The sequence below is a fragment of the Acinonyx jubatus genome, unplaced genomic scaffold, assembly GCF_027475565.1.
Source record: "Acinonyx jubatus isolate Ajub_Pintada_27869175 unplaced genomic scaffold, VMU_Ajub_asm_v1.0 scaffold_20, whole genome shotgun sequence".
In the NCBI taxonomy this organism is placed as follows: domain Eukaryota; kingdom Metazoa; phylum Chordata; class Mammalia; order Carnivora; family Felidae; genus Acinonyx; species Acinonyx jubatus.
Window position 1 is genome coordinate 562,497 of NW_026463939.1, and position 24,497 is coordinate 586,993.

General features: G+C 55.5%; 2 protein-coding genes across 6 annotated transcripts in view; both read right to left on the minus strand.

Annotated features, from left to right (window-relative positions):
* Positions 1-1,574: 1,574 nt before the first annotated feature.
* LRRC14B (leucine rich repeat containing 14B) lies at positions 1,575-6,586 on the minus strand. 2 transcript variants are annotated; one of them, XM_027073258.2, is made up of 2 exons: positions 5,350-6,586; positions 1,575-2,560 (listed from the first exon to the last, which is right to left on the minus strand). In XM_027073258.2, the coding sequence occupies exons 1-2, from the start codon at positions 6,237-6,239 to the stop codon at positions 2,077-2,079; spliced, it is 1,374 nt and encodes a 457-aa protein (XP_026929059.1). In that variant the 5' UTR covers positions 6,240-6,586; the 3' UTR covers positions 1,575-2,076. The 2 variants fall into 2 exon arrangements, with proteins under 2 accessions (XP_026929059.1, XP_026929058.1); XM_027073257.2 differs by having other exon boundaries at positions 1,575-2,719.
* A 148-nt stretch (positions 6,587-6,734) lies between these two features.
* Positions 6,735-24,497, minus strand: part of PLEKHG4B (pleckstrin homology and RhoGEF domain containing G4B) — an 81,579-nt gene continuing 63,816 nt past the window's right edge. Inside the window, exons 13-22 of one of the 4 annotated variants that reach the window (XM_027073236.2) lie at positions 21,431-22,176; positions 18,695-18,947; positions 16,871-16,960; positions 16,564-16,794; positions 15,206-15,376; positions 14,427-14,607; positions 13,751-13,858; positions 13,278-13,538; positions 10,000-10,136; positions 6,735-7,687 (exon numbers count right to left, since the gene is read on the minus strand). In XM_027073236.2, coding sequence (XP_026929037.2) covers positions 7,682-7,687; positions 10,000-10,136; positions 13,278-13,538; positions 13,751-13,858; positions 14,427-14,607; positions 15,206-15,376; positions 16,564-16,794; positions 16,871-16,960; positions 18,695-18,947; positions 21,431-22,176 — 2,184 coding nt within the window. In that variant the 3' untranslated portion in view covers positions 6,735-7,681. The remainder of the gene's footprint in view (positions 7,688-9,999; positions 10,137-13,277; positions 13,539-13,750; positions 13,859-14,426; positions 14,608-15,205; positions 15,377-16,563; positions 16,795-16,870; positions 16,961-18,694; positions 18,948-21,430; positions 22,177-24,497) is intronic. The other 3 variants (XM_027073249.2, XM_027073243.2, XM_053213915.1) reach the window with 3 other exon arrangements.

Consider the following 24,497-nt stretch of genomic DNA (forward strand, 5'->3'; position numbering starts at 1 on the left):
GTCTTCTGGCCACGTCCCCCGCACAGAGGGTTCCTTGGATCAGTCGATCTCTCCTCGTCTGGAGTGTACAACTGGAAAGAAGCATCTGGAACAAAAGCAGGGTAGGAAGGACCAAGTGGAAGCCCCTGAATCTGCATTCCCTCTTTGCCAGGATAGGCAACAGGAAGCAGCGCTGACTTCCTGGAGGATGTGCGATGATTAAGCCACCACAAAGGACTTGGGGGTAGCAAAGACCATGTCCCTGATGTCCTGGAAAGACGTTTCCCAGTGTCCATCATGGTCCTCACACTGTTCCTGATTAATTCAGGTGTCTGGCCCCTAGGAAGACCGGGTAGATTTGGGCAGTGATAGGCCCTTAAGCTTCACCAGGAGGAGAGACAGTCGAGCTGCCATGTGGCACCTTCGCAACCTCTTGACACCCGGCCCTCTGCCCCGCTCTCCACCTACATGATGGGTTTTCTTGTCCCCACAGTTTGCCTTTGGGTTGGAGCCGTGCCCTCCCCGGCATGAAAAGCACAGGGATGTGCCTGGGCCCTGGCAGGATTCCTGGGACCGACATCACATGGGCATCGTCAGAGCCTCTGATTCCCAGGCTGGGCAGGTGTGGCAAAAACCCATCGTGGCCAGAAATGGCACTTTCAGGGTTGGGGCCCAGCAGGTCCGTGGGAACAAGTGAACGACAGGCACCTCGATGGCACAGGAGGCATAGGTCCTGCTTGGCTGCTTCACATGCTTCAGAGTTGCTCTGACTGTGCCTCCCACCCCCACCATCCTCGTTGGCTTTCATGCGTTCGTTCTTCAGGGGCACCAGGAGCGGGAGCCGTCAGGAACATTCGCTACCAGCAGACGCCTGCATGCCTACCTCCTGCTTCAGTCACCACAGCACCCCTGGGCCCATCTCCGCCACAGCTGCCCATGTACATGCTGGGTCCTATCCTGCCAGCCACAGACACAAACGGTTTCAATTAATTCACTCCTTAGAGTTAGAATGAAATCACTGCAAAATTTTGCTCTGTGACTACCCTCTTTTCGAGACCTTCTTAAAATAACAAACTCCATGTGCCTGAAATAGGGTTCAGAGACTTTGCCAGCAGGATGGACCTGTGGAGATGGCCGAGGGTGAGCAGAGCAGTGAGGGTGGCGGCTCAGAAAGCAGATCTGAGGGGCAAGGGGAGTTAGACGTCACCTCTTCCCTCCTGCCCCCTGGTTGGATGTCCTCCTTTCCTGAAAGACCCGTGAGGAACCTTATTGCCTCCCTCAGTAAGCAGAATCCTGAGACAGCTGTCACTCGGGAGCCCCACATCTTAGGCAGCCCCACTTGGTTGTGGAGAGAAAGGCATGGGACATACCCGGACAGGGACTCACCCGGGGGGAGGAGGGACCTGCTGTTGGACACAAGACAGAGCCTGCTCACACAGTCATTCAAACCCCCATTGTGGAGAACTTGGTGGTTATGGTGTGAGGAGGCGTGGCCCCATCAAGCCCTAGCCTCTGTCTTGAGAAAACGTTTCATTTTCATATTCTTAGATACTTAAAAAAATACAAATTGCGTTGAAATTAAAGCCACGTCCGAATAAGTCACACTGCTGTTTTATTAGTATGTAATCATCCTAACACTCAGCCCTTCGTATGAGTCAGATCTTAACAGAAACCTAGCCCCGACATTGTAATTAAGCATTTATGCATCAGGACTCAATCACTCAAACCACCCAGACGTGGTACAGACAACCTGTTCTGTGACAGGTTCTGGTGTCTTCCTGGCCCTGGCCTGATGTCTGGGCTCCCTCTCCTTGCTCCCATCCTGCCCAGCACTGCTCCGCTGTTCACCACTACCACGGTGGCGGACAGCTCGTGGGTCCCCATGGAGCTCTGACACCAAAGTGGCCTTGAGTCACCTTTCCTGGAGCCAGAGTTTCCACTCCTCTAGTGCTTAATGGATGTCACACACGAGTTTCACTAAGAGATGCTTCAAATGGTGGTGGCCGGGGGAGCGGATGCCCAAGCCTGCTGACTCAGGATGCCCGGGGTGTCATGCAGCTGAACTACAAGGCCCCCTTTGGCCTGCTCAAGGGCCTACTACATTTGTTCCAACGCTCTAGAAAAGTTTTCTAGAGCAGTTTTGAAAGCTTGCAGCAAGAAAGCTCCAAGTTCATTGCTTGTTTCTTGGATATCTGGGTCAAAACTTCCAAAGAGGGGCGTGCAGACTTGGATGTCCCCCCGGCCAGCCCTAAGCAGCACAGCCCGGAGGTCCTCAGCAATCACATTGTATTTCTGCTGGTCAAATTTGGACATGGCCAGCTCATCCTGGGGGTAGGTGGTGCCCTCAGGGTAGCAGTCCTTGGGCACTGGGAACTCTACGCACCGAAGCTTCGGCAGCTCACAGAGAGCTGTGAAGAGGCGCCTCAGGGCCCGGGCCGACAGTGGGTTCCCCAGGAAGCGAAGCTCACAGAGCTCGTGGCAAGGGCTCAGGGCCAATATCAGCATGCTCATGTGGCTGTCTTCAATGCTGCACTCCTCCAGGGTGAGAATCCTCAGTGTCTGGGCAGCCCGGCCCAGCAGCCTGAAGAAGGTTGAGGGGAACAGGCTGAACAGGCTGTGCCCACTGAGGTCCAGCACCTCCAGACACATGCTGTGGGCACAGTCTGCCAAGAAGGCCATGTCCGCGTGGTTCAGGGAGCAGTTGGCCAGGTCCAGGACCCTCAGCGGTGTCCTCAGGGGGCTAGGGGCGGGGCGGAAAAGAGCACAGGTGAAAGGAGATCCCCGCAAGGAGCTCTGGGAGGAATAAAGGTGAATTCTATCTCATGGGTCAGCGGACCATGGCCCAAAGGCTGAATCCACTCCTGCCTTGTTTTATTCAGCCTAAGACTAAAATGGTTTTTATATCTGTAAACATTGGAACAAATCAAAAGAAGAAAGATACTCTGTGACATGTGAAAATAATATGAAATTCAGTTTTCAGTGTCCATAAATAAAGTGTTGTTAGAACTAGGGTAATTCATTTGCCTCCTGTCTGTGGACACTTTGGGGCTGTGATGGCAGAGCTGAGTCTTGAACCAGTGGTGTGACCAAGTGTAGAGAAGAATTAACTTAGCCCAAGACAGGTCTGGCCTTTGTCACCAGTTCCTAAAATGTTAAATCTGTTTTGTCAACCCCTCACCGTGTCTGCTCATGTACTTGCCGTGGGGCAGTGAGGTGCACGTGAGCTGGCACAAAACAGCTAGCTTCACTATGAACAAAGAGAGGAAGCCCTCACAACTTTAGGGCGGGGAAGAGCCATGGAGCCATCTAGTCCAGCCCTAGCCTTGCTGGGACCTAAAGACCCTCCCGTGTTCTAATGTGAGTGGGGTAGGTGGCCCGGCATCAGCAAATGCACAGCCGGGGTAAACCCTGCTCTGGTGGGCAGTTCTCAAAGTCAGGAAGGGCCCTTGCGCCCTGGGACTTGTGAAGAATGCACATCCTCAGCCCACCCTGCCCGGCTGATGCTGGGCCCGGGTCTGGTGCCATCAGGCTGAGCACTCGGTGCAGGAGAGTATATGGGGTCCTGTTCTCTGCCACCCCTCCTGCCCCCTGCCCCTGCACCTGTACTTCCTGGGTGCTGAGAGCCCACCATGCTTGTCCTTTTCCCGGCCCCTCCATCCAGGTCTATCGTGTGGGCCAAAGAAGCCCGAGAAGCCCTTGTGAATACGAACGCGACCACATCTTCTTCCTGCTCAGAACCTCCAAGGACTTTCTCTCTTCCTTTCCTCCCCTCCCCTACTCCCCTCTCTCACACTGCCCTGCCTACCAATCCCAACCTTCTCCCTGCTGATGCCTGATCCCTCCATATTACCAGCTTGGGCCCTTTGCGCCTCTGTCCAGGCCACCGCACAGTCTGCCTATTCAATGCTCTGGGTCTCTGCTCAAAGTCACGCCAGGGAGTGAGCCTTCCCCGACTACCACCACCACCAACGACCCCGCCCCCCCGCCCCCAGTCGCACACTTGTTTAGCCTGACACACGTCATGCTGGGACCTCCCTGGGGCCTCACCAGGCTGTTGACAATCAGCCAGACTGAAACACACGCGGGAGCACGTACTCTACCCGTGGAGGGTCAGAGTGTGGTGGGAGACGGGAAAGCATGTCAGGGGCTGAGCTAGCAAGATGGCCCTGCTGGGCCGGTGATGGGTCATCTGGCTTGTGGAACCAATTTCCCCCAGTAGCAAAGGCACATCCAGGCTGAGGACCTAGGCCAGAAATGCAGGACTGTCCTGAGGGTCTCAAAGAGCCAGCCACCATATATATGCCGGAGTTTATTCATACATGAGCTCAGAACCATCCTTTCTTATGTCAGGAGACTGGGGACAGGAGGAAAGGAGGAAGGGAGCCCTCATTTTTCTCTCTCTAGAAGACCTGGGACAGAAGACCAGGGATGGGGGGGTCTGGGGTAGGCAGGGTGAAGGAGGAGGGTTAGGAAAGAGAAGGAAAGGTGAGTGCAGCCCTTGGCCAGCAGCTTCTGGGGTTCCTTTGTATAGAAGAGAAACATCTGTAAGCCAAGGACTCCCTAAACTAGAAGCCACATCTTCACCCCCACTGGCTCAAGAAAGAAGTTTAATTTTCTATGTTCATGGCCAGTCACCAACCAGGTGGAACCCTGACCTTCCTGGTGCTCCCGCCCTTGTGTGGTGTCCTCCCCTCACGTGGATGGACCCGCCGACTAGCTCCAAACCAACAAGGTATGCAGAAGTGTGGACACATCGGTCTCAAGAGCTTCTAGCTGGGTGACCTCTGGTTCTCAGATCAGCCTCTCTGTCGTGAGGACTCCCAGCAGCCGAGGTGCAGAGGCCACCTGCCAACAGCCTCACACTGAACTTGGAAGTGGATGGCCTAACCCTCCCGGCCCACCAAGCCTTCAGAGGAGACCACAAGAGTAGACCCAAGTTGTGCTGGGCTCTGATGGAGCTTGTGGCCCACCATAGGCCAGTGTGGGGGTAATTTGTTATGAGACAGATAATTAATACAATATAACATAGTCACTTGTATGTTGTTCGTTTTGCTAATTTTCTCTTCTGCCCACTAACCAAAACCAGTCCTCCTTGAGTTCCCTGTGTTGCCAGGCTACACGCAACCTAACCCCCCTGGGTCACACGCCTCTGTCTGTGCCCTCTTGCCGCTCTGGGCCCTCACAGAGTAAAGATGGAGGGAGCCGGGAAACTTGTGCCCTTGTAAACTGCCAGGTCCCATCTGCAGGTCTCTTGTGCATCTTCCGCCTGGCCGCTGAGAGGGCCCCGTGTCACCCAGACCCACGCTGAGTAGCTGTGAACAGAGACACCGCTAACCCGGCCTGCCCTCCGTCCCTTCACCCCAGACTCACCCAAGCAGTTTCCGAATCTTCCCTGTCAGGGTGGAGAAGGCCACGCTCAGCTCTGTGAGCTGGGTCATCTGGCTGAGCTCCCAGGCGATGGAGGTGAGGAGGGGGTCCTCGCCGTCGGGGGTTGGGGTGCTGGTGGGGGGCGCGTCGAAGGCCTTGGCAGGCAGGGTGAGCGAGGCCAGCTGGGGGAAGCCCACCTGGGCCAGCAGCTGCTGCACGTGTCCCGCATGCAGCCGCACGTTGTGCACCACCTCGAGCCTGCGCAGCTCACCCGGCCCGGCCAGACGCAGCACGTGCAGCAGCTGGCTGGGGCCCAGGCTGTCAGCGCGGAAAGAAAGGCAGTGCACCCGCAGTGGGGCAGGGCCTGATGGCCCCAGGGCCTGCACCACCACCTTGAAGTTGCCCTCTGTGACAAAGAGGTCAGCAAGGACCTGGATGGGGCGCTGGGCCACCAGGGGCTCTGCCTGCAGCCGGCAGCAGGTCCTGGCCAGCAGCTCCGTGCGGCCCCACCTGCCCAGCGCCCTGCCACAGGGGCACTGCTGCACCTGCACGTCTCGGATGCCTGTGAGGTCTGCCACCCGCAGCCGCCTCGGGCCCCCGGCCCGGAGCACGTGGTCCGCGAGGCCCTGCACACAGGCCTCCAGGCAGGCCCGGCAGGCGCGGTCCCGCAAGTCCTCCGGGGGTTCCGAGCGCGGCCCGAGCAGCGCACTCAGCCAGAACTCCTCCAGCGGCCAGCGCTCCAGCAGGGTGCGGATCACCTCTGCCTGCTCCAGCAAGTAGCTGGCTTTGAACAGGAGTGGGTAGAGATTGTGGGCCACACCATCCAGGCTCTGCTTGGCCACCTGGGGGTGAGACACCAGGGCCTCAGCAGAAATGAAGCGTAGCGACCTCATTGTGCCTGCCTGTGGCGGCCAGAAGGCAGGACGGTGCTCTCCCGTTGCGATTCTCCCAAAGATGGGTGCCCTTCTCGCTTATTTTTAGCTGCAGCTGCTGTGAGCAGCCCGCCTTTGGGCCAAAGGTGGCGAGCGGGCCCTCTGGTCATCTGACAGCTATTTTGGTCGTGGGTGCTTATTTGCCTCTGGCCCTGGAGGCGTCTGCCAGTGGCCAGCCTGTCCTTGGAGCGCTCAGCTGGTGAAAGCAGAGCTGCCCGAGTGCTTGGCTAAGTAGCACCGGGCCCCTGAAGAGTGCCGCCCGTGCCCACCACAGGGGGGCCCGTGCTGGGGAGCTGCGGCGGGCAACGTGGCCCTGGGCGTGGACCAGGGAGACCCCAGACAAGGGTCCCGCTGCGCATGTCCCCGCAGAGTCATGGGAGCCAGGCTCCCTGGGTGACGCATGCTGGTGACGTCCCTGGGCACAACAGAACCAAGTAAGAGCAGCGTGACCGTGTCTTAGAAAAACAGGTCCCATTTATTTATGTTCCTGGAGTTCGGAACAAGTCAGCACTGAAACAAAGTAACAATGGAAACAGCTCAGAGCAGCTGGGAAACGCACAGTCGCAAAGTCCCTCTGGTGTGGACCCTGCCTGTCCACCCGCCCCTGTTCCAGGTGGCTGGTCTGGTGGTGCTGCCGCCTGGAGAATGGGGGTCTCGTGGGGAAGACACCTGCAGCAGGAAACTCACTGAAGTCTTCTGTCTACCTAGGCTTTCCCTGCTTATTATTATTCTGCTCCATTTGGAGAGGGGTGGTCCTCTTGGGGCGCTCTCTACACCCCAGACCTCAGGCCTAGCTGCTGTGCCCTCACCCCAACCTGGGACCCAGGCCCACAGGTGGTGACCGGCAGCCCCACTGTCTACACATGCCTTGTTAAAAAGGAAAGAGAACCAATATTCCAATTATACTCAGAGGCACCCTCTGTGTCTGGGACACATCTCACTGAGGGCTACTCCAGGGGACTGTCACCCATGGGCCTGTGTGGCCTGGAACTGCAGGAAACAGGGTTGCAGAGGGCCCACCTTGCTCTGAGACACCCCAAGCCTGCTTGGACCTCCCCAACGGAACCAGGGGTCCGTGTGTTTCCACCCCGACCTTGGCACAGCCCTCGGAGCACGGGGGAATTCAGAGCAGTGCGGGGGTGGAGATCTGGGCTGGCTAGCCCTCTGAGCCTGTGGACTGGGGTTGAGGAGCCCCAGAAGGAGTGGAGGGAGGCCAGGTGATGGCCAGGCAGGCAGGGCCCATGGCGTGCTGAGGGTGGGGGTGGCCAGCAGCTGCGGTAGGGGTGCATCAGGAGCTCCCAGCATGAGCACCTCATTCCCAGACCTCAGGCACAGATCTGAGCCGAGGGTCCTCTGCTCCCTCTGACGGGGATTCTCCCTGGGCTGAGTCTCATCCAAATACCTCACAGCTGTGGAAAGAATGGGGGTGGTTACTCATACCCCACAGGCCTCCCCCCAATCCAGCTGCTTGGTGCCCGAGGCGTGGACAGCACAGAGTCCTTGTCTGGGAGGTGCTGCGTGAGGCCTCATACCCTGCAAGGTGCTCTCAGACTCATGGACACACATCCATTTTTAAGAAGCCCTTGAGGGGCCCCTGGGTGGGCTTGGTCGGTTAAGCGACTGACTCTTGGTTCCGGCTCAGGGCGTGATCTCATGGTTCGTGAGTTCGAGCCCCACATCAGGCTCTGTGCTGACAGTGTGGAGCCTGCTTGAGATTCTCTCTCCCCTTCTCTCTGCCTCTCCCGATTGTGCTTTCTCTCTCTCAAAAAATAAATAAGTAAACATTAAAAAAAAAAAAAAAAAAAAAAAAGCACTTAGGGCCAGCACTGGCGAGGTCAGGGCAAGGCTGGGTACCCTTGTGGTGGATTCGTCCCTGGGTCTGGGTCCAGACAGAACCTATAGGGTGACCACCTCGGCTGGCATCACGATGTATTTGGAAGTCAAAACACTCTGACCCTGAAACGTGTCAGTTCTGTGTTTGCTGTTCTGATCCCAGAACGTGTGAGTGCACGTGCCTCAGAGCACCAACCCCTGGCAAGGCTCAGGGCACGGGCTATATGAGTGGGTGTTGGGGAGGTACCCAGTTCTCAGAAGGGCAGGGTGCCAGGTTCCCCAGCAGCTACTCCAAAGGGGTGTCCGGGGGTTGGGGCAGGTGGGAGTGGTCCCCATCGGCTTCTGTGGCCAGGCCTCTGGGCCTGGGTCTGCGGGCCCTTTCCTCTTGGAGGAATGCCTGAGCTCTCAGAAATAGCCCCACGCCACCCTCTTTGACATGTGGTTCCCAGGGGTACAGGCAGTGAGGTCCCAGGGAGGTTGGTCCAGGAACAGAGGTAACAGGGGAGCAGCCTTGTTGGCCAGGGTGCTCCTCCCGGGGGGCTGTTAATGTCCAGCCACGTGACTGTGTGTGGGAGCATATGGAACAAGGCGGAGACACCCAGGCTCCCTGGCTGGTGGTGGCGTGTCCAGCATCTTAAGGTGACAGTGGACGAGAGAACCCTCCCATTACTTCAGGGGAAGCCGGGACAGCCCCACACCTAGGGCCTGTTTTGTCTGCCAGTCAAACTACTGTCAGAAGGGGAGGCAATCACCGATGAGAGCCCAGGTCACTGGTCATCACCAGCAATCTAGGGTGCGTGGGCCAAGGGCCTGTCTTCCATACACTCTTGGCTCAGCATACCCTCAGACTTGGGGACGGCTCTCACAGAGTGGGGGAATGGGGGGGATGGGGGTGTCTCCCCAGAACTGGGGGATGGCTCTCACAGAGTGGGGGGATGGGGGGATGGGGGTGTCTCCCCAGAACTGGGGGACGGCTCTCACAGAGTGGGGGAATGGGGGTGTCTCCCCAGAACTGGGGGATGGCTCTCACAGAGTGGGGGAATGGAGGTGTCTCCCAAGAACTGGGGGATGGCTCTCACAGAGTGGGGGGATGGGGGGGTCTCCCCAGAACTCGGGGACGGTTCTCACAGAGTAGGGGGGATGGGGGTGTCTCCCCAGAACTGGGGGACGGTTCTCACAGAGTGGGGGAATGGGGGTGTCTCCCAAGAACTGGGGGATGGCTCTCACAGAGTGGGGGGATGGGGGGTCTCCCCAGAACTCGGGGACGGTTCTCACAGAGTAGGGGGGATGGGGGTGTCTCCCCAGAACTGGGGGACGGCTCTCACAGAGTGGGGGAATGGGGGTGTCTCCCAAGAACTGGGGGATGGCTCTCACAGAGTGGGGGGATGGGGGGTCTCCCCAGAACTCGGGGACGGTTCTCACAGAGTAGGGGGGATGGGGGTGTCTCCCCAGAACTGGGGGACGGTTCTCACAGAGTGGGGGAATGGGGGTGTCTCCCAAGAACTGGGGGACGGCTCCCATGAGTCGGGGGGGGAATGGGGGTTCTCCCAGAACCAGGATGGTGCTTCCTGCAGTGGATAGGTGTATGACCCGGGGCTGGGTGAAGGTTGGTTGAGAAGGGCTCTGTGTCTGAGTGGCGCCCCCATTTCTTGCCCTGGTCACCCTAGTCCCGCCCTCTCAGGGGCGATGTGCCTGTGTGTACATCCTGAGCGGCGTCTGGGCTCTCCTGTGCTGCCAACAATAGCCTGGCGCCCCTGCTGACTAGGACAAAGAGCGGCCACCCCTTGAGCAGGAAGCCCCACCAGCAGGGTCCCCAGGCAGGTCCTGAGCATGCCTGGCAGGCCTCTCACAGGGAGAGGGTACTCAGGTCTCAGGGGAGGGTACTCACGGTTGTGGTGAACTGGCTGTGGAGCTGCTGCTGCGAGCCCCTCCTGGGGACAGCCGGGCAGGCGCTCTGGGGGCCCTCCTCAGAGAACAGCCCTGGGAGCCTGAGGCCACCGGCCCCCAGCGACGTGCACTCAGCCACTGCAAAGAGGGGCTGGGTTAGGGGTGGCTGGCCCCCTTGCCTCTGCACGCAGCACTCAGGGCCCCCTGAAGCGTGTAAATAGAGAGTGAGGCATGTGTTATGCACGCAGAGTTATGACGGGACAACCGTGAGGCTGGGCCACAACAGATGGGACCGTGCTGCCGGAGCAAGCGGACACCCTTATGAGCAAGTGTCTCCTGACCCTGCTTTTCTGAAATCAGAGAAGACTGGGAGGGAGGTGCTCAGGTGACCTCTCCACCAGCGGGACGCCTCTGGCTCACATCAGTCAAAGGGGAAAAATAAAAAATGAGGCCCAAGAAGGGCCACACGGCTTAAATAAATAGGACAGGATGAGGGCTCGGCCCTAAAGGGCTGCTGGGGGCCCCAACTGTATCACCACAGGCGGAGCCACGGCCATGGCCCTGCTGCATAGGCACAACCTCCGTGTGGCCGGTGTGGGCTTTCCCACACACTTCTGCGTGGGGATCACAGGGCCATTTCTGCACAGAGCTGACGACGGCTGGGCAGAGCCCTCCCGCACAGACTCTTGCCTGAGTCTTACATCGAAGGAGAAGAGAGAGCCCCACCTCCAGACCTAGGCTTCACTGGGAGATGCACCAGCCCACGTGGGAGCTAGGGAGGGCGGCACCAGGAAACCGCAGTGGCTGTGGGCTGGCGACGTGGGCGTACCCCCAGCCACGCTCCCTGTGGGCCCGCCCAGAGCACAGGCCCGACGAAGGTGGCTGCTGCTGTTCGGAGCAGGTGCGGGGCACCTGGCACACCTGGGCACCCCCAGCAGACTTCAGGCACGATGCCTCCATCTGGGCAGACACGCCTTTGTGGTCAGCGGTGCCCTCGGAGGTGTTGTCATGGTGGCACAATGGGGGCTTGGGAGGACGTGTGTCCCAGGCAGTGTCGCCGAGGAAGGGCCTCACTGGGGCTGTGGGAAGGATTTCTGTGGAAAACCAGACACCTGTGACCCTCCACACCATGTGTGTGGTGATTCCCCACACACAGGAGACGAAAAACCAACCACCGTGGGCCCAGCCAACACACCCACCCCTCCACGTGGAGGCCGGCGCTCTTAGAATGCAGGCCTCTCCATGCGCCGTCGGACAAGGGGGGGACCCGTGTGGGTGGCTGTGAGGCCCGACAGCATGGACACGGTCTGCACAGCACACGTGTGTCAGTCACAGAAGGCTGCTTGTGCCCCATGCATACTCCTGTGGTCACGGGTATGCTGAGCCTCTGTCTCTTTTCTCGTTAGTCTTTCTGTTCTCCTTCTCCTCTGTCTACATTCTTTTGGATTGAGCTTTTCTTAGGGTTCCATTTTATTTCCGCTGTTGGTATATTAGCTGCAAATCTTTGCTTTGTTATATTAGGGGTCACTTGGGGTTATAATGCATACCTAACGACTCACAATCCGTCCCTGGTGGTATTACACACCTCAGCAATCATATAGAACCACACAGCTGAGAACCGCCACATCGCCATCCGTTCTATGTACACATACACCATGGCCTCGGCGTGTTAACCCCGTGTTCTCTTGACACTGTGCTGTTCAAACAGCCACTGTCTCTTACAGAGACTTAAATAGAAGAGCCCTCCTTTCTTCAGCCTTTGTCCCCCCCGTGTCACTGCCCTTCTCCTTGGAGTCTGCTGGTAAGGAACAGTTACAGCTTTTCATATGCACGAGCATGTTGTTTCGCTTTGTTTCACTATTCCTGAAAGACACATTTGTCACGTTGAACTCGATGGTTGTCAGACAATGCCAGCCCAACGTGTTGTCCGCCGTGAGAAGTCCCTCTGCACAGAACACGCCGGCTCCCTTGGCTGCTTTCAAGATGTCTGTCGTCACTGGGTTTCCACAGTTTACAACGCGCATTCTGTGTGCTTGGGGTTCAGGGGTCTTCTTGGGACCTTGGGTTTACACCCTTCATCAAGTCAGGGAAATATTCAGCCATTGTTCCCTCAGAGTTTTGTTGTCCCTCCACTTTGGGGACGCTGGTACGTGTTTGTCAGGCTGCTCGAAGTTGTCACACAGCTCACTGCTCTTTTTCCTTGATTCTCTGTGTCATTTTGGACAGTTTCTACTGCTACATCACTAACCTCTTCTTCTGCCAAGTCTTACTTTCTGGCAACCCCACCCAGTGACATGTTCACCTCGGGCGTTGTGGCCGTTTATCTTGCTAAGCTTAGTCCACCCTATCTTCCCTGTTGTGACTTAATGTGGTGGACAGCAGAGACACAGGATGACGGTGTGACCACCAGGATCGGTGATTCTAACGGTCACGTCAGTTCCAGCTGACGTTGCCCGATTGATTACTGCCCTTGTTACGGTCTATCTCCTACATCGTTGCAGGCCTGGTACGGGACAGTGTGAGTCTACCCTGCTGGCTGCTGGATGTTTCTGTGACCCTATAAACCTCCTTGAGGTTTGCTGTAGGATGCAGTGAGGTTACCGGCAAACGTCTTCCATCCGTGACGCGCTGGCAGCTCGGCAGCAGTGTCAGTCCAACACCCTCCCCTGAGCGAGCCCTTCCAAGGACCTGCAGCCGCCCCGGGATGGGGCTGTTGCTGTCTGTGCTGTGGGAGGCTCTTTAGTCCCCCAGAGGTTCAGGCCTGGGCGGCCTCCTCAGGTGCGGTGCTGACCAGCGCTCTGCTGGGCCCAGACCCTAGAGGGCTCACACTGCATGGGGCTCCCCTGGTCTGTCCTCCTCCACTGGGGGTCTGAGGCTCCCCTCACTGCACCCCTCTCAGGGCAGAAATCGGACCAATCACAGGAATGTGTGACATCACATTCCTGCCTCTCAGGTCACTACCTGTGGTGCTGGATGTCCTATGTCTCAAAATCTTGATTCACATCTTTTGTCTGTTTAGGTTTTGTTTCGTCTTGTTTTTGTCTGCTTGCTTGTTTTAGGTCTGTCCCCTATTACCTCATTTTGGGTGGAAGTAAAAGTTTTTGGCGTTTGTTTTTTTAACAAATTTTTCTTTATAAAGAAAAATCAGAATGCGTTTGAAAACTTTGGAAGTACATAGGAGCAAGGGAGATAAATGAGCCCGTGAACTGCCCCCCCCCCCCCCCCAGGACCGGCTGTCGGAGGCCGGGGCGTGCAGGCTCCAGTGCTAAGTACACTCACTCGTGGAAGGCTGGCTCCCAGTCTCCTGCTCCAGCTCATCCTCCTCCTCGAAGCAGGTGCGCATGTCGTACGGCCAGGGGCAGGAGGCGGAGCTCCGCAGGGCTGGGCTGGCAGTGGCATGCAGGCCCGGTGGCCCCAGGGCAGAGGAGGACTGGCTGCCAGAGGAGGAGGTGCTGCTGTCTGAGATGGTAGAGTGTGGCCTCTTAAAGGAGGTGGCGTGGTCACAGGGGGGCACGGCCATAGGTGCTCGCGTCCATGACTCTGGAAGGGGACAGAAAGCAGGTCGGTCTGGTTTTGGCTCCAAAAGCGTGGTCCAGACTCGAGAATGAAATGGCCATCTGAAAACTGACCAGGTCCCTCTCACTGCAGTCACGTCCAGCCCACTGTGCTGGCCCTTGGGGCCCACAGTGAGCGCCAGGACCTGAGTCTGAGTCGGCGGAACAGAGTGAGAGTGAGGGCTGAGGCCACATTACCTGCCCCCTTCTTGATGGCCCGATCACTTATGGCTGCATCGCTAGGCTGGATGTCCATGAACGGTTTGGTGCTCATCCCCATTGACACCATTTCCTGCATTCTGAGCTCTAAAACAGAAGCGGGTAGGACATTTTCCAAGCAGTGGCTTGGCTTTGATACCACACCTGTTGATGCTCTGCACCCAACACCATCAATCCAGACCAGGAGCATGTCGGGGCAGAAACCTAGGTGGGGTCCTGGCACATGGAGCATAGGGCCTTACAGAAGAGGTCCCTCGCCTTCAGGGAGACAACAGTGTCCTATGATCCAGGAGGGCATGGTGCTTTGTCATGACATCTCTGGAATTGCCGTGGTGTGGGGACAGGGTCTTGTTTATACATGAGTAAAGGGGAAATACGTGTTTGTGTGCTGATGGAAGGATCCAGCCACTTCCACATAAATGGTGCTGACGGAGGGGGCCTCCCAGGGGCCACCTGGGCCTAGGGCTCTCCAAGGGCCACCTGGCCCAAACTGGCCCCAAGCACCTACCCAGGTCCAACCCCCTAACCCCTGACCCCAACCACTGACTCCATGCCCCTGGCCTGAACTTAGCCCCTAACCCCTGGCCCCAAACCTCTACTCCAAGGCCAGGCCCCTAAACACAGAGCTGGCTCTCGATAGCCCTTTTTTGCCCACCTCTGTTCCGCAGAGCCTGCCGCCACAGGATCTGCCCTATCATGTGGGTCCAGGCTGTCTTGACCTCTGCAGAGCTGGCCTGGAGAATGTAGGTGTCCTGGGATTTCCGCCGTCTGCGGAACCAGATCTCAAACCTCAAGCCACTGTCTCCGACGTTCTCCGTCATCCCAATCTCGGCTGTCTGCACCACAAGCAGTGAGTGGCAGCCGCATCAGCACCCATTGATCCAACTGACCACTCCCTGGCTGACTGACCCCAGCACCTCAGTGTTGGGAGTCTCTTCACCCAGACATCAAATGGTAGGGATGAGGCAGGCCTGGGGCCCACTGGATGAACTGGGTTCCAATCATGTGCAATGGCTCCCTCTTGGGGCCTCAGTTCCCCCACTGGAGAAAGGAAGGCCGGCCTAGAAGGTTCTGTGGTTGCCACACCGGGTGGGACTACAGAACCCTCTCTGATATGCTCCTTGGCATGGGCAGGTAAGGCATTGTGGTTGTGGGACCCTCTCAGGAGCTCAGAAGCTCAGTCAGGTGAGGGCCACACCTATAGACATGCCAAAATCTGAAATGGAGTTACCGACCGAGGAGACTTTTTCCAGCCACTGAACCAGTACACGGAACTATAAAGGACAAGTGTCTCCTTGCAGTTTTGGAAGGTCTGAGGCTTTCGAAGCCCAGACACAGAATCACAGAAAACAACAGATAGCACATGTCCCTGCTCACACCCAGCAGACCAGGACCTGACACCCAGCGGCGTCCGGTGAGAGGCAGGCGTGTTACCTTGAAGGACTGTTTGTACATGTAGGTGTCGTAGCCTCCGTCCACCTTTTTGGTCTTGCTAAACAGGATGAGGTCTTCAAAGAGGAAGACGTGCCTCAGATACTTTTTCCTTCCACAGCAGACGATAAACTCGTCCTGGCATCTCAGCTGCCCCTGCTCCTTCAGATTTACCTGCAGATGGAACCAGCCTCCCTCAGGGACAGTGGGACCTGACCTGACCCCACCTCGGCCTCCGGAGAGGGGAGAGGGGCTAGAGGTGAAATTGATCACCAATGGCCAGTGACTCAATCAATGAGTCCTATAATGAGGCCTCCATACAACCCCAAAGGACAGGCTTTGAGAGCTTACTGCTTGGTGAAGAGGTGAGATGCTCAGAGGGGGCACAGAAGCTCTGCACCCGTTTCCATGCACCTGGCCCTGTGCCTCTCTTCCATCTGGCTGTTCCTGAGTCGTGCCCTTTACGGTACACTGGTGAGGTCATAAGTACACTGCTTCTCTGGGTTCTGACCTTTGCCACAGGAAGGGGAGCCCTTCACCTGTGGGGTCTCATGCTATGTCCAGGCAGATGGTGTCAGCATTGAGTTGAATTATAGGACATCCAGCTGGTATCTGAGAATTGCTCGGATGTGTGGGGGAAAAACCCACACATTGTAACTGGTGCCAAACCCTCAGGGTCGGGGCTCCTGCTAGTCTGCGTGGCTGAAGAGGCAGGGCAGGACGTGGGCACATCCCTAGCCAAGCCCACGCACAGGCCAGCTCACCTTGCAGGTGCCCAGTGTTGGCAGTGGGAGGACATCCATATGGGTGGGGGCCTGGGGGCTGTGCTGCATCATGGTGGCCAGAAGGGCCCGTGCTCAGATTACTGCTCATGAAACTCTTAGTGCTGTTTTTAAGCAGGGCACCCACATTTTCATTTTGTACTGGGAATTCTGAGGCTGTGCCTCTGAATGTCAGACATAAGGGGCTCTGCCAGAGAAAGGGGTCCTCTTCTGCCTATGCTGGTCCTACCATGCTACTGTGGTGGGGTGGGGCATGGATGCCGGCCCTCAGCACTCCAGCAGAGAGGTTGGCAGCATGGGACGCGCCAATGTTGGCTTGCCCCAAGCCCGATGGCCCACATTTTCATGCATCCAGTTGTCCTCAAGGAGCCCTAATAAACAGATGGCCTGCCATTCACACCCTGCAGCTGCTGCTCCAGTCACCTGGACGGGAAGCCGCTCTCTGCTCCCCTCACCTGCCAGCCCCTTGAGAGTTCTCAAGCTTCGGGAGACTTCCCCAAAGGAAAGTGTATGTGTTCTGATACCAGGCCACATCTTTCCTGAACTCGTGAGAGCCCATCAGGGCCTCAGGGCACTTACATCACAGCCTCGGACCGCATCCATCGCCAACAGGTCGTTGCCATGGCGCAGCTGGAAGCGGACCACACCCTCGGCAGCCCGGAGCTCGCCCAGCTCCTGCTCCCAGGCAGGGCAGCAGCTGGCTTCCCTGGCCAGGTCCTGGAGAAGCAATGCGTACTTGCCCATACGCTGCACGGGCTTCAGCAGGTACGAGGCCAAGTTCATCTTGTCTCCCAGCTCCCGCTGCTTGTCCTGCAAGGGCCAGGGTGAGAGGGTCAGCCCCTGGGCCGGGTGGGGGGCGGCGCGGCTCGCGGGGTGGGGGGGCGACCTTGAAGAAGGCGTTGCCGTGGCTGCAGAGCAGAGCATCTGACCGGGGCTTGTTCTTGCTGTAAAGCGCGTACATGCCAAACTGTTCCTCCTGCAAAAGGGGAGGGCACCATGCATCTGAGTCGGGGGCTGGGGTCAGAGTCTATGCCTCTCTCCTCACCCTCCGTGTTCAGTCCCCCTGTGGGCGTGACAGAAGGAGCCTCAGTGCTGCACTACAATCTTCTAGGCTTCCCAGCCTGCAGGGCCTGCTCGGCTCGGGGCCAGAGTTCTAGAATCGGTCTTTACCATATAGGGTTTGGGGGAAGAGGGAGAGGGAGTCCTCATGAGGCTGGCCTGGGAAGGGGCATGGAGAGCCTTTGTTCATTTAATGGTCAAGAACCAAAGTTGTGTTAACCGGTAAAATTCTCACCGTTGTCAATAATATAAAACGACACAGAGTTCACCTTACGGCTAAAAGCACCTTCTTAGAAATAGCTGAATTAAAAATAGAACTATCCTACGACCCAGCAATTACACTACTAGGTGTTTATCCGAAGGAAATGGGAGTGCGGGTGCGAAGGGGCACATGCACCCCAACGTTTATAGCACCATTATCAACAGTAGCCAAAGTTATGGAAAGAGCCCAAATGTCACCTGACTGATGAATGGACAAAGAAGATATGGTATATATACACAATGGAATGCTACTCAGCCATCAAAAAGAATGAAACCTTGCCATTTGCAACAACGTGGATGGAACTAGATGGTATTATGCTAAGTGAAATAGGTCAGTCACAGAAAGACAGATATATGATTTCACTCATATGTGGAATTTAAGAAACACACCGGATGAACATAGGGGAAGAGAAGGAAAAATAAGATAAAAAGAGAGGGAGGCAAACCATAAGAGGCTCTTAAATACAGAGAGGTATTTTGGAGGTAGGTGGGTGGGGGATGGGTTAGATGGGCGATGGGCATTAAGGAGGGAGCTTATTGGGATGAGCACGGGGTGTCGTATGTAAGTGACGGGTAAGCAGGGTTTATTCCTGAAGCCAAGACTACAAGGTATGCTAACTAACTTGAGCTTAAATTTTAAAACAAGACGCCACATGGGATTTCTTTCATCCTTGGACATTTCTGTTGTGGTAATTTACATAATAACGCTGAGGTCAGTGTCTCATCTGCCCACAACACAGATGCCACTAGGTCCCCAGTACCTAGAACACTACTTGGTAATTTGGTGAAAGCATTTTCTTTTCAGAGTGAATTAAGAATTCTATTAAAGACGCAGATAGGGAGACATCCCATATTCATTGCTGAGAAGACACTTATCAAGGAGAGAGAAGCCTTTCTCGAGTTAACGTGCACACTCCGTGAACCTCTGTCAAAGGTCCGACTGGACTGGCTCAGAGCTTCCTGCGCTGGCCCGGGCTCCACCTGCAGGGGGACCAGGTGGGCTCCTAAGTACAGGAAGCAAGCTGATTGGGGGAGGTGCTGTTGGCCAATTACCTTAAGTGAGAAGTGGGGCTTTCGACAGAATTAGGGGTGATGATGCAGGTGAAGCCCCCAGTGTCATAAGGTTTGGGGGAGCCAAGGGTGCCTTCAGGGGACACGGAGCAAAATATCCAGTATGATCAGACCCACAAGCGTCTTGTCTATTTTGGTCATCTGTTTATTGGCAGGTCTTACATACTATTAGTGACACATTTCCTATGTCTGGTCTGCAGACAGATCCAAACGATCCGAAACGTGGGCGTCACCAGACCCAGCCTCTCCAAGGGCGACCTGGGCTGATGGCACCTCGGTCTACCACACTGGTGTCAGCGTCCAGGAGGGAGGGACTCACGTGTCTCAGGAACCCGCGGCCCGCTGCCAAGGGGCAGGGCTGGCAGCGCTCCAGCTCTGCGAGGAAATGCTGGCGGTGGAAGTCATAGAGCTTCTCCAGGTTCCCAAAGATCATGCTGCGCTTCCCTCGAAGGTCCTGAGGCAGGTCTGTCCTTTCCATTTCTGGAAAATAGTTGTCGATGACATATCCTAAGGACCTGACATACTCCCTCTCTGTGGAAACCATCTCGGCCATTATGTGCTGCAGTCGGCTGCTGGAAGACAGAGAAGCAGGTGGCCACTCAGCTGTGCACGGGTCACAGCTTTACTCCAGGCCTCGAGAGACCCTTCGTCCGCGCTGTTGCTGCTTCACACAGAAACAGAATGCTCTGCAAACCCAGAGGAATAAACATGACTATTCGTGGGCAGGAGAACCTTTGTGATTAAGTTTTCTGTTCAGCAACGAGTGCTGTCAAGTGTGCTCTGTTCCCTGGAGCTGCTCCTTTGACGTGACGAATGAGATGAGAAAAACGGGCAGGGACGTGATTAGAAACAAACTGGTTGCACGAAACATTTCTGTATTATTGATCACGGCCTTTTGGGACAAAAGATCCTTTCGGAAAGTGAAAAGGAGAGATTCCCAGGCCCCCTAACTCCAACCCAGAGTTGTGAGGTTTCTCATTCACAGATGGCTTGATTCTGGCACCCTCTGCATGAAGAACTCTGGGAGTAGGGAGATCTGAACACTGCATAGAAGGCTGTGGTGAGGATTCACGAGAAGAGGGTTTCTGATGCACACGGACTGCTAACCTACCAGAAGGGATTTCTGAAAACTCAGCTTTATGCTGTAGAGACGTCTGACCCAGAGGCCGAGGAGAAGCTGCTGGAGTAGAAGATGCGGAGCAGGTGGGCCCAGGACGGAGCAAAGGAGGGCAGCAGTGGGGAGGCTGTCTCTTCCCTGCCATGCAGAGGGTTCCCTGGGCTCCTGCTGGTGTGGTCCAAGCAGGGGCCATGTCTCTGCTGCACACAGCACTTCTGGAGGCACCGAGAAGAGCTGGTGAACTGGGAGCCCCACCCTGCTAGTAATGAGGCACAAAAGTCTTACCCCTGTTTGACGGCATTCTGCCAGCAACCTCCCTACATTACTCAATCTCGATAATACTAATGGGGGCTGGTAGATCTTTTTTTGCCATTACTTGTATTTACTTGTTGTTTTTTTTAAATGGAAAACAATGAAAAGCAACCAATGATAGGAAAGACACCTGTGATCAGAAATGCTGCCGAATGCACCCCATTTGCAGCTGGCGTGCTTGTTCCTTATCACACTCACATAACAGATTTACAAATACCTATTGTTTCTCAGGGGCAGCACGTGCTGGCTGCTTGGGAGCATGCAGACCTCGTGGTACTGCTGGGACATGTGGCCTGGAGGTGCCCCCAGCCAACCCAAGGCCCCAGCACCCACAGCACACCACCTGTCAACATTTGCCCAGTATAAGCACCCTTAAATACTCAGAAACAAAACTAGGACGGTCTGGGGGTTTGGAACAAGTTAATTGGAAATTGACTCTCTAGGAAATAATGGTTAGAAAGATGTGGGGAAATGGACCAAGTGACAGGAACTGTGTCTGGACAACTGGCAGAAGGGCCAGGGTTTTCATGGGAGATAGGGTTAAATGTTCTCTCCTGCCCGAGGAGGAAGTGCTCCGTCTCTGGTGTGCCGTGGAATCTGCTACCGAACCTTGGGTTGGTGGGTCCGTGGATCATGTAAGGTGGAAGAGGGTACCTGTCCCCAGGGGCAAAGGCAGGATGGCTTCCCAAACCTGTTCCCTCCAGACCGAGGACGTCCACTGCAGGTGACCAGGGGGGCTCTCAGCGAGTGGAGGGCATTCTGTGCCTCTGAAAGCTTTCAGATGAGCTCAGGGGAGGTGGAGAGTGGTTCTTCCTGGAGCCTTCCCAGGGATTCCAACCCCCAGGGAAACCCACCTCATGTGCTCCCAAATGAAACCTTCCTGTTCCACCTAAGGTTCCTCCCTGAACTAGGTGCACTGTAACCACCTGGAGTCTGAAACATAGAGGTGTGTTTTAGGAGAGTGTTTGGTGATCGTCTCAGGTCAGAGGTGTTCTCTGTATGAGGAGGAAACACATCCACCAACCAAATGAGCAAGGAAGGCTAGGACAGCCCACCTGTGGCCCACCCTGCTCACTATAAAAATGGACTAAGAACCCAAGGGGCAGGCCGTGGTGCCAGGTGAGAGTCACTACCTGCCCTTAGCATGGGGCACAGTTCTTGCCCACTTTTTAATCCTACCGTGAATAACAAGTATGTTTTTACAAATATCTTCTTAAACATTTAACAAGTTAATACAGACATCTCCATTTGGGCAATGGATAAAAGCACACACATACTTCTAACCTCCACGCTGAAAGTCTTTTTTTTTTTTTTTAAAGTAATTCTTAAGGTAATTTCTTCATATTGTAGGTGTGATTTGCTTATTGTGATTTTCTATAATTGGCCTCAAATGATGAGAGCGGGTGGGCTACGAAATAGGAAGCAGTTTTCAATGACCGTTCTGAACACAGGAGGTAAAAAAACATCTTGCCTAAAATCGAACACAAGTGTGCTGCCTGGACAGGACAAGATGGGCCTGGAGAGATGTTTGTGGATTTACTATTTTGTGAAAGTGCATTTAGTGGCTTCAGCTCTCTGGCACCCCACTGACCGCGAGGCCCAAAGGCTGGAGGACGTTCACCTCACCTTCCTGCTTGCCTCCTCCTGTCCTCCTCGGATGGGTGGATCCTGGAGGGAGAGGACAGACTCCGGGTCCGAGTACCCAGGGGGCTCTCGGCACGTGGCCTCGGTGGGGGCTGCTTCTCTGAGGCCACAGTGCTGGTCACCTCCAGGCCCCTGATGAAAACCCCAGTGTGGCCTGGCCAGGGGGAGTCCCGGGGGCCACTGTCAAGCTGTGGAATCTCAAAGCTTTGTGTTTTCCTCATAATTTTCTTCAGGGGGTATTTCTTGGGGTGGGTTGTGGGTGTCTGGATGGGCTCGGAGGAGCAGGCAGGGCCGTTGTCTGGGGCCGGGTGCTCACCCTCCTGCCTGCAGAGAGTGGCTTGTTCAGGGAGGCCGGGCAGCAGCTGGGCACGCTCCCCAGTGTGGCCCTCCGGATCAATGTGGGGGATCCAAGAAGGCTCACAGTGCCTCCTCTCAGCCCCCTGGGGAAGCTCGTACTGCAGGGGGCTTGGGCTCAGAGGTGGGGCCCCAGGGTCGGGGGGAGCCCCAGAAAGGGCCCCTTGGAAGCAGAGTCGAGTCTGCTGGCTCTGCAGCCACAAGCTGTGCCATTGTGGCAGTGCCCGCCAGCTGCCCAGGCCTGCCTCCACCGTGCTCGCCCCGGGGAAACTCCACGCAGTCAGCTCTGTGGCCTCCTGGTGACAGCTCTTCGGATACTCAGTGACCGGCTTGGGACCCAGGTGTTCCAGACACTGCAGCATCCACCCATCCACCTACACGGCAAAGAGGGTGCTGGTCAGGGCAGTGGAGCACTGTCGGCCCCACCCAAACTCATGTAGCCGATGAGCAGCTCAAGTGAACCCAGGTCATGCTCCTTCTGCTCTCCAGGTTCTCCATATCAAGCACCGGGGAGAGCCAGATGGTCAGAAAAAGAGGAAGACCTCTCTGCCCACAGAGGCAGCTGCTAGCCAGACTTGGCCCAAGAGTAGGCAAGATGATTTTGTGCATGAGCTCAAAGGGGTCTGAATCCTCCACAGTCCCCAAGAGCAGCAGGTGGGGTTGTCCCAGGGCCCCGGGATGCCAGGGCTGGACAGACCATGAAATCAGCGATTCCACACTTCTGACGGGTGTGAGAGGCTGTGGCAGTGGGAGGGACAGAGTTCCTACCCCTGCCCTGGCCTTCCCTGACCACTTGGATCCCACTCAAGGAGCTGTGCTCCTGAGGGCTCTGGCCCCGGCAGCCCTAACAGCCAGGCAATTCTGGGGTGCTGGTGAATTTTCAGCCACGGGCTGTGTTGCAGCGACTGTTTGGGGGTCTCTGGCAATAAGTAGACTTTTATAGCTGAGCTGGTAAGTGGAGAAAAGTTCACATGTTCGTTCTGCCTCTCTGCCTGGTACAATAAATAAACTCCTCACATGGTGGCTGAGAGCCTGGGGTGCAGTGCTGGGGCATGCTGGCCAGCTGTCTCAGAGCTTGACCCACTCAGGCCTGCAGGGGACAGTGCTCACTAAATGTCCACAGCACATGCAGATTCCCTGGAGGTGATTCTGCTGGGCTTCTCACGGCCTCATAGAAGTCAGAGAGGTGGGCCCCCTGGCCAGCTCCCCCTCCGTCTGCTCAGCCCAGCTGGACACGGTGCGCAGCCACCTTCTCAAGTCCAGGGTCGCTTTCCCTGTGCCTTGGGAGCTGTTCTCTACCAGCTGCAATATTTCTGACAATACTGCAGTCGTCCAAGGAGCAAACTACCAGCATGAGCCTGGTGCTTACTCTGCTTTTGTGTGTGTGTCCTCTGTTGTGTGCATGCCATCAGCCTGTTGTGGAAGGTCTAGTACCCCCACTGCTGCTGCGTGTTCTCAAGACAGAGCAGCTCCACGAGGCCAGGAATTTCTCTCCTTTTTCAAACCACAATTTGATCTATGTAGGAAAAACAAGGCTTTATTTTTAATTATGTGAAGGAGTCCAGCTCTGTGATCGTGGGGACACCGGAAGCAGCAGATGCCACTCAGGCACTGGCTCACTTGGTTCCGACAGCCCACACACCCCATCCTGATGCACACAAGCGGTGCACCTTGAATAAATCGGAAGCAGCTGCATAGCAACGGAGGCCACGCCACAAGATCTGTGACCCCTGCTTTTACACACACGCTCCCTTCAGTCTGTGGATGGGAATCGACATGCTCTGGTTGAAGAGGGTTGACCACAAATCTCCATGGCTCAGATTTGTAACTTTTTCATGGTTTATAAATGGAAATTAAGATCCACTGAAAAATAGATCCAGGGGTGCCTGGGTGGCTCAGTCAGTTAAGCACCGTCTCAGGCGCAGGTCATGATCTCATGGTCTGTGCTGACAGCTCAGAGCCTGGAGCCTGCTTCCGATTCTATGTTTCCCTCCCTCTCTCTCTGCCCCTCCCCTGCTCATACTCTGTCTCTCTTTCTCTCTCAAAAATAAACATTAAAAAAAGAAAAAGGAAATGTTCTTTTAAAAAAAAAGAAAGAAAAAAAGATCCAGAACTTTCCATGTTTAAACTTGTTACTATGCAAAAAAAAAAGAAATCTTCTTTAAAAAGAAAGAAAGATGGGGCGCCTGGGTGGCGCAGTCGGTTAAGCGTCCGACTTCAGCCAGGTCACGATCTCGTGGTCCGTGAGTTCAAGCCCCGCGTCAGGCTCTGGGCTGATGGCTCAGAGCCTGGAGCCTGTTTCCGATTCTGTGTCTCCCTCTCTCTCTGCCCCTCCCCCATTCATGCTCTGTCTCTCTCTGTCCCAAAAATAAATAAACGTTGAAAAAAATAAAATAAAATAAAAAGAAAGAAAGAAAAAAGGATCCAGAACTTTCCGTTTTTAAACTTGTTACTATGCAAAAAAAAAAATCTTCTTTAAAAAAAAAAAAGAAAAAAGGATCCAGAACGTTCTGTTTTTAAACTTGTCACTATGCAAAAAACAGAAATCTTTTTTAAAAGAGAAAGAAAGATAAAAGGATCCAGAACTTTCCATTTTTAAACTTGTTACTATGCAAAAAAAAAAAAATCTTCTTTAAAAAAAAAGAAAGAAAGAAAAATGAATCCAGAACTTTCGGTTTTGAAACTTGTTACTATG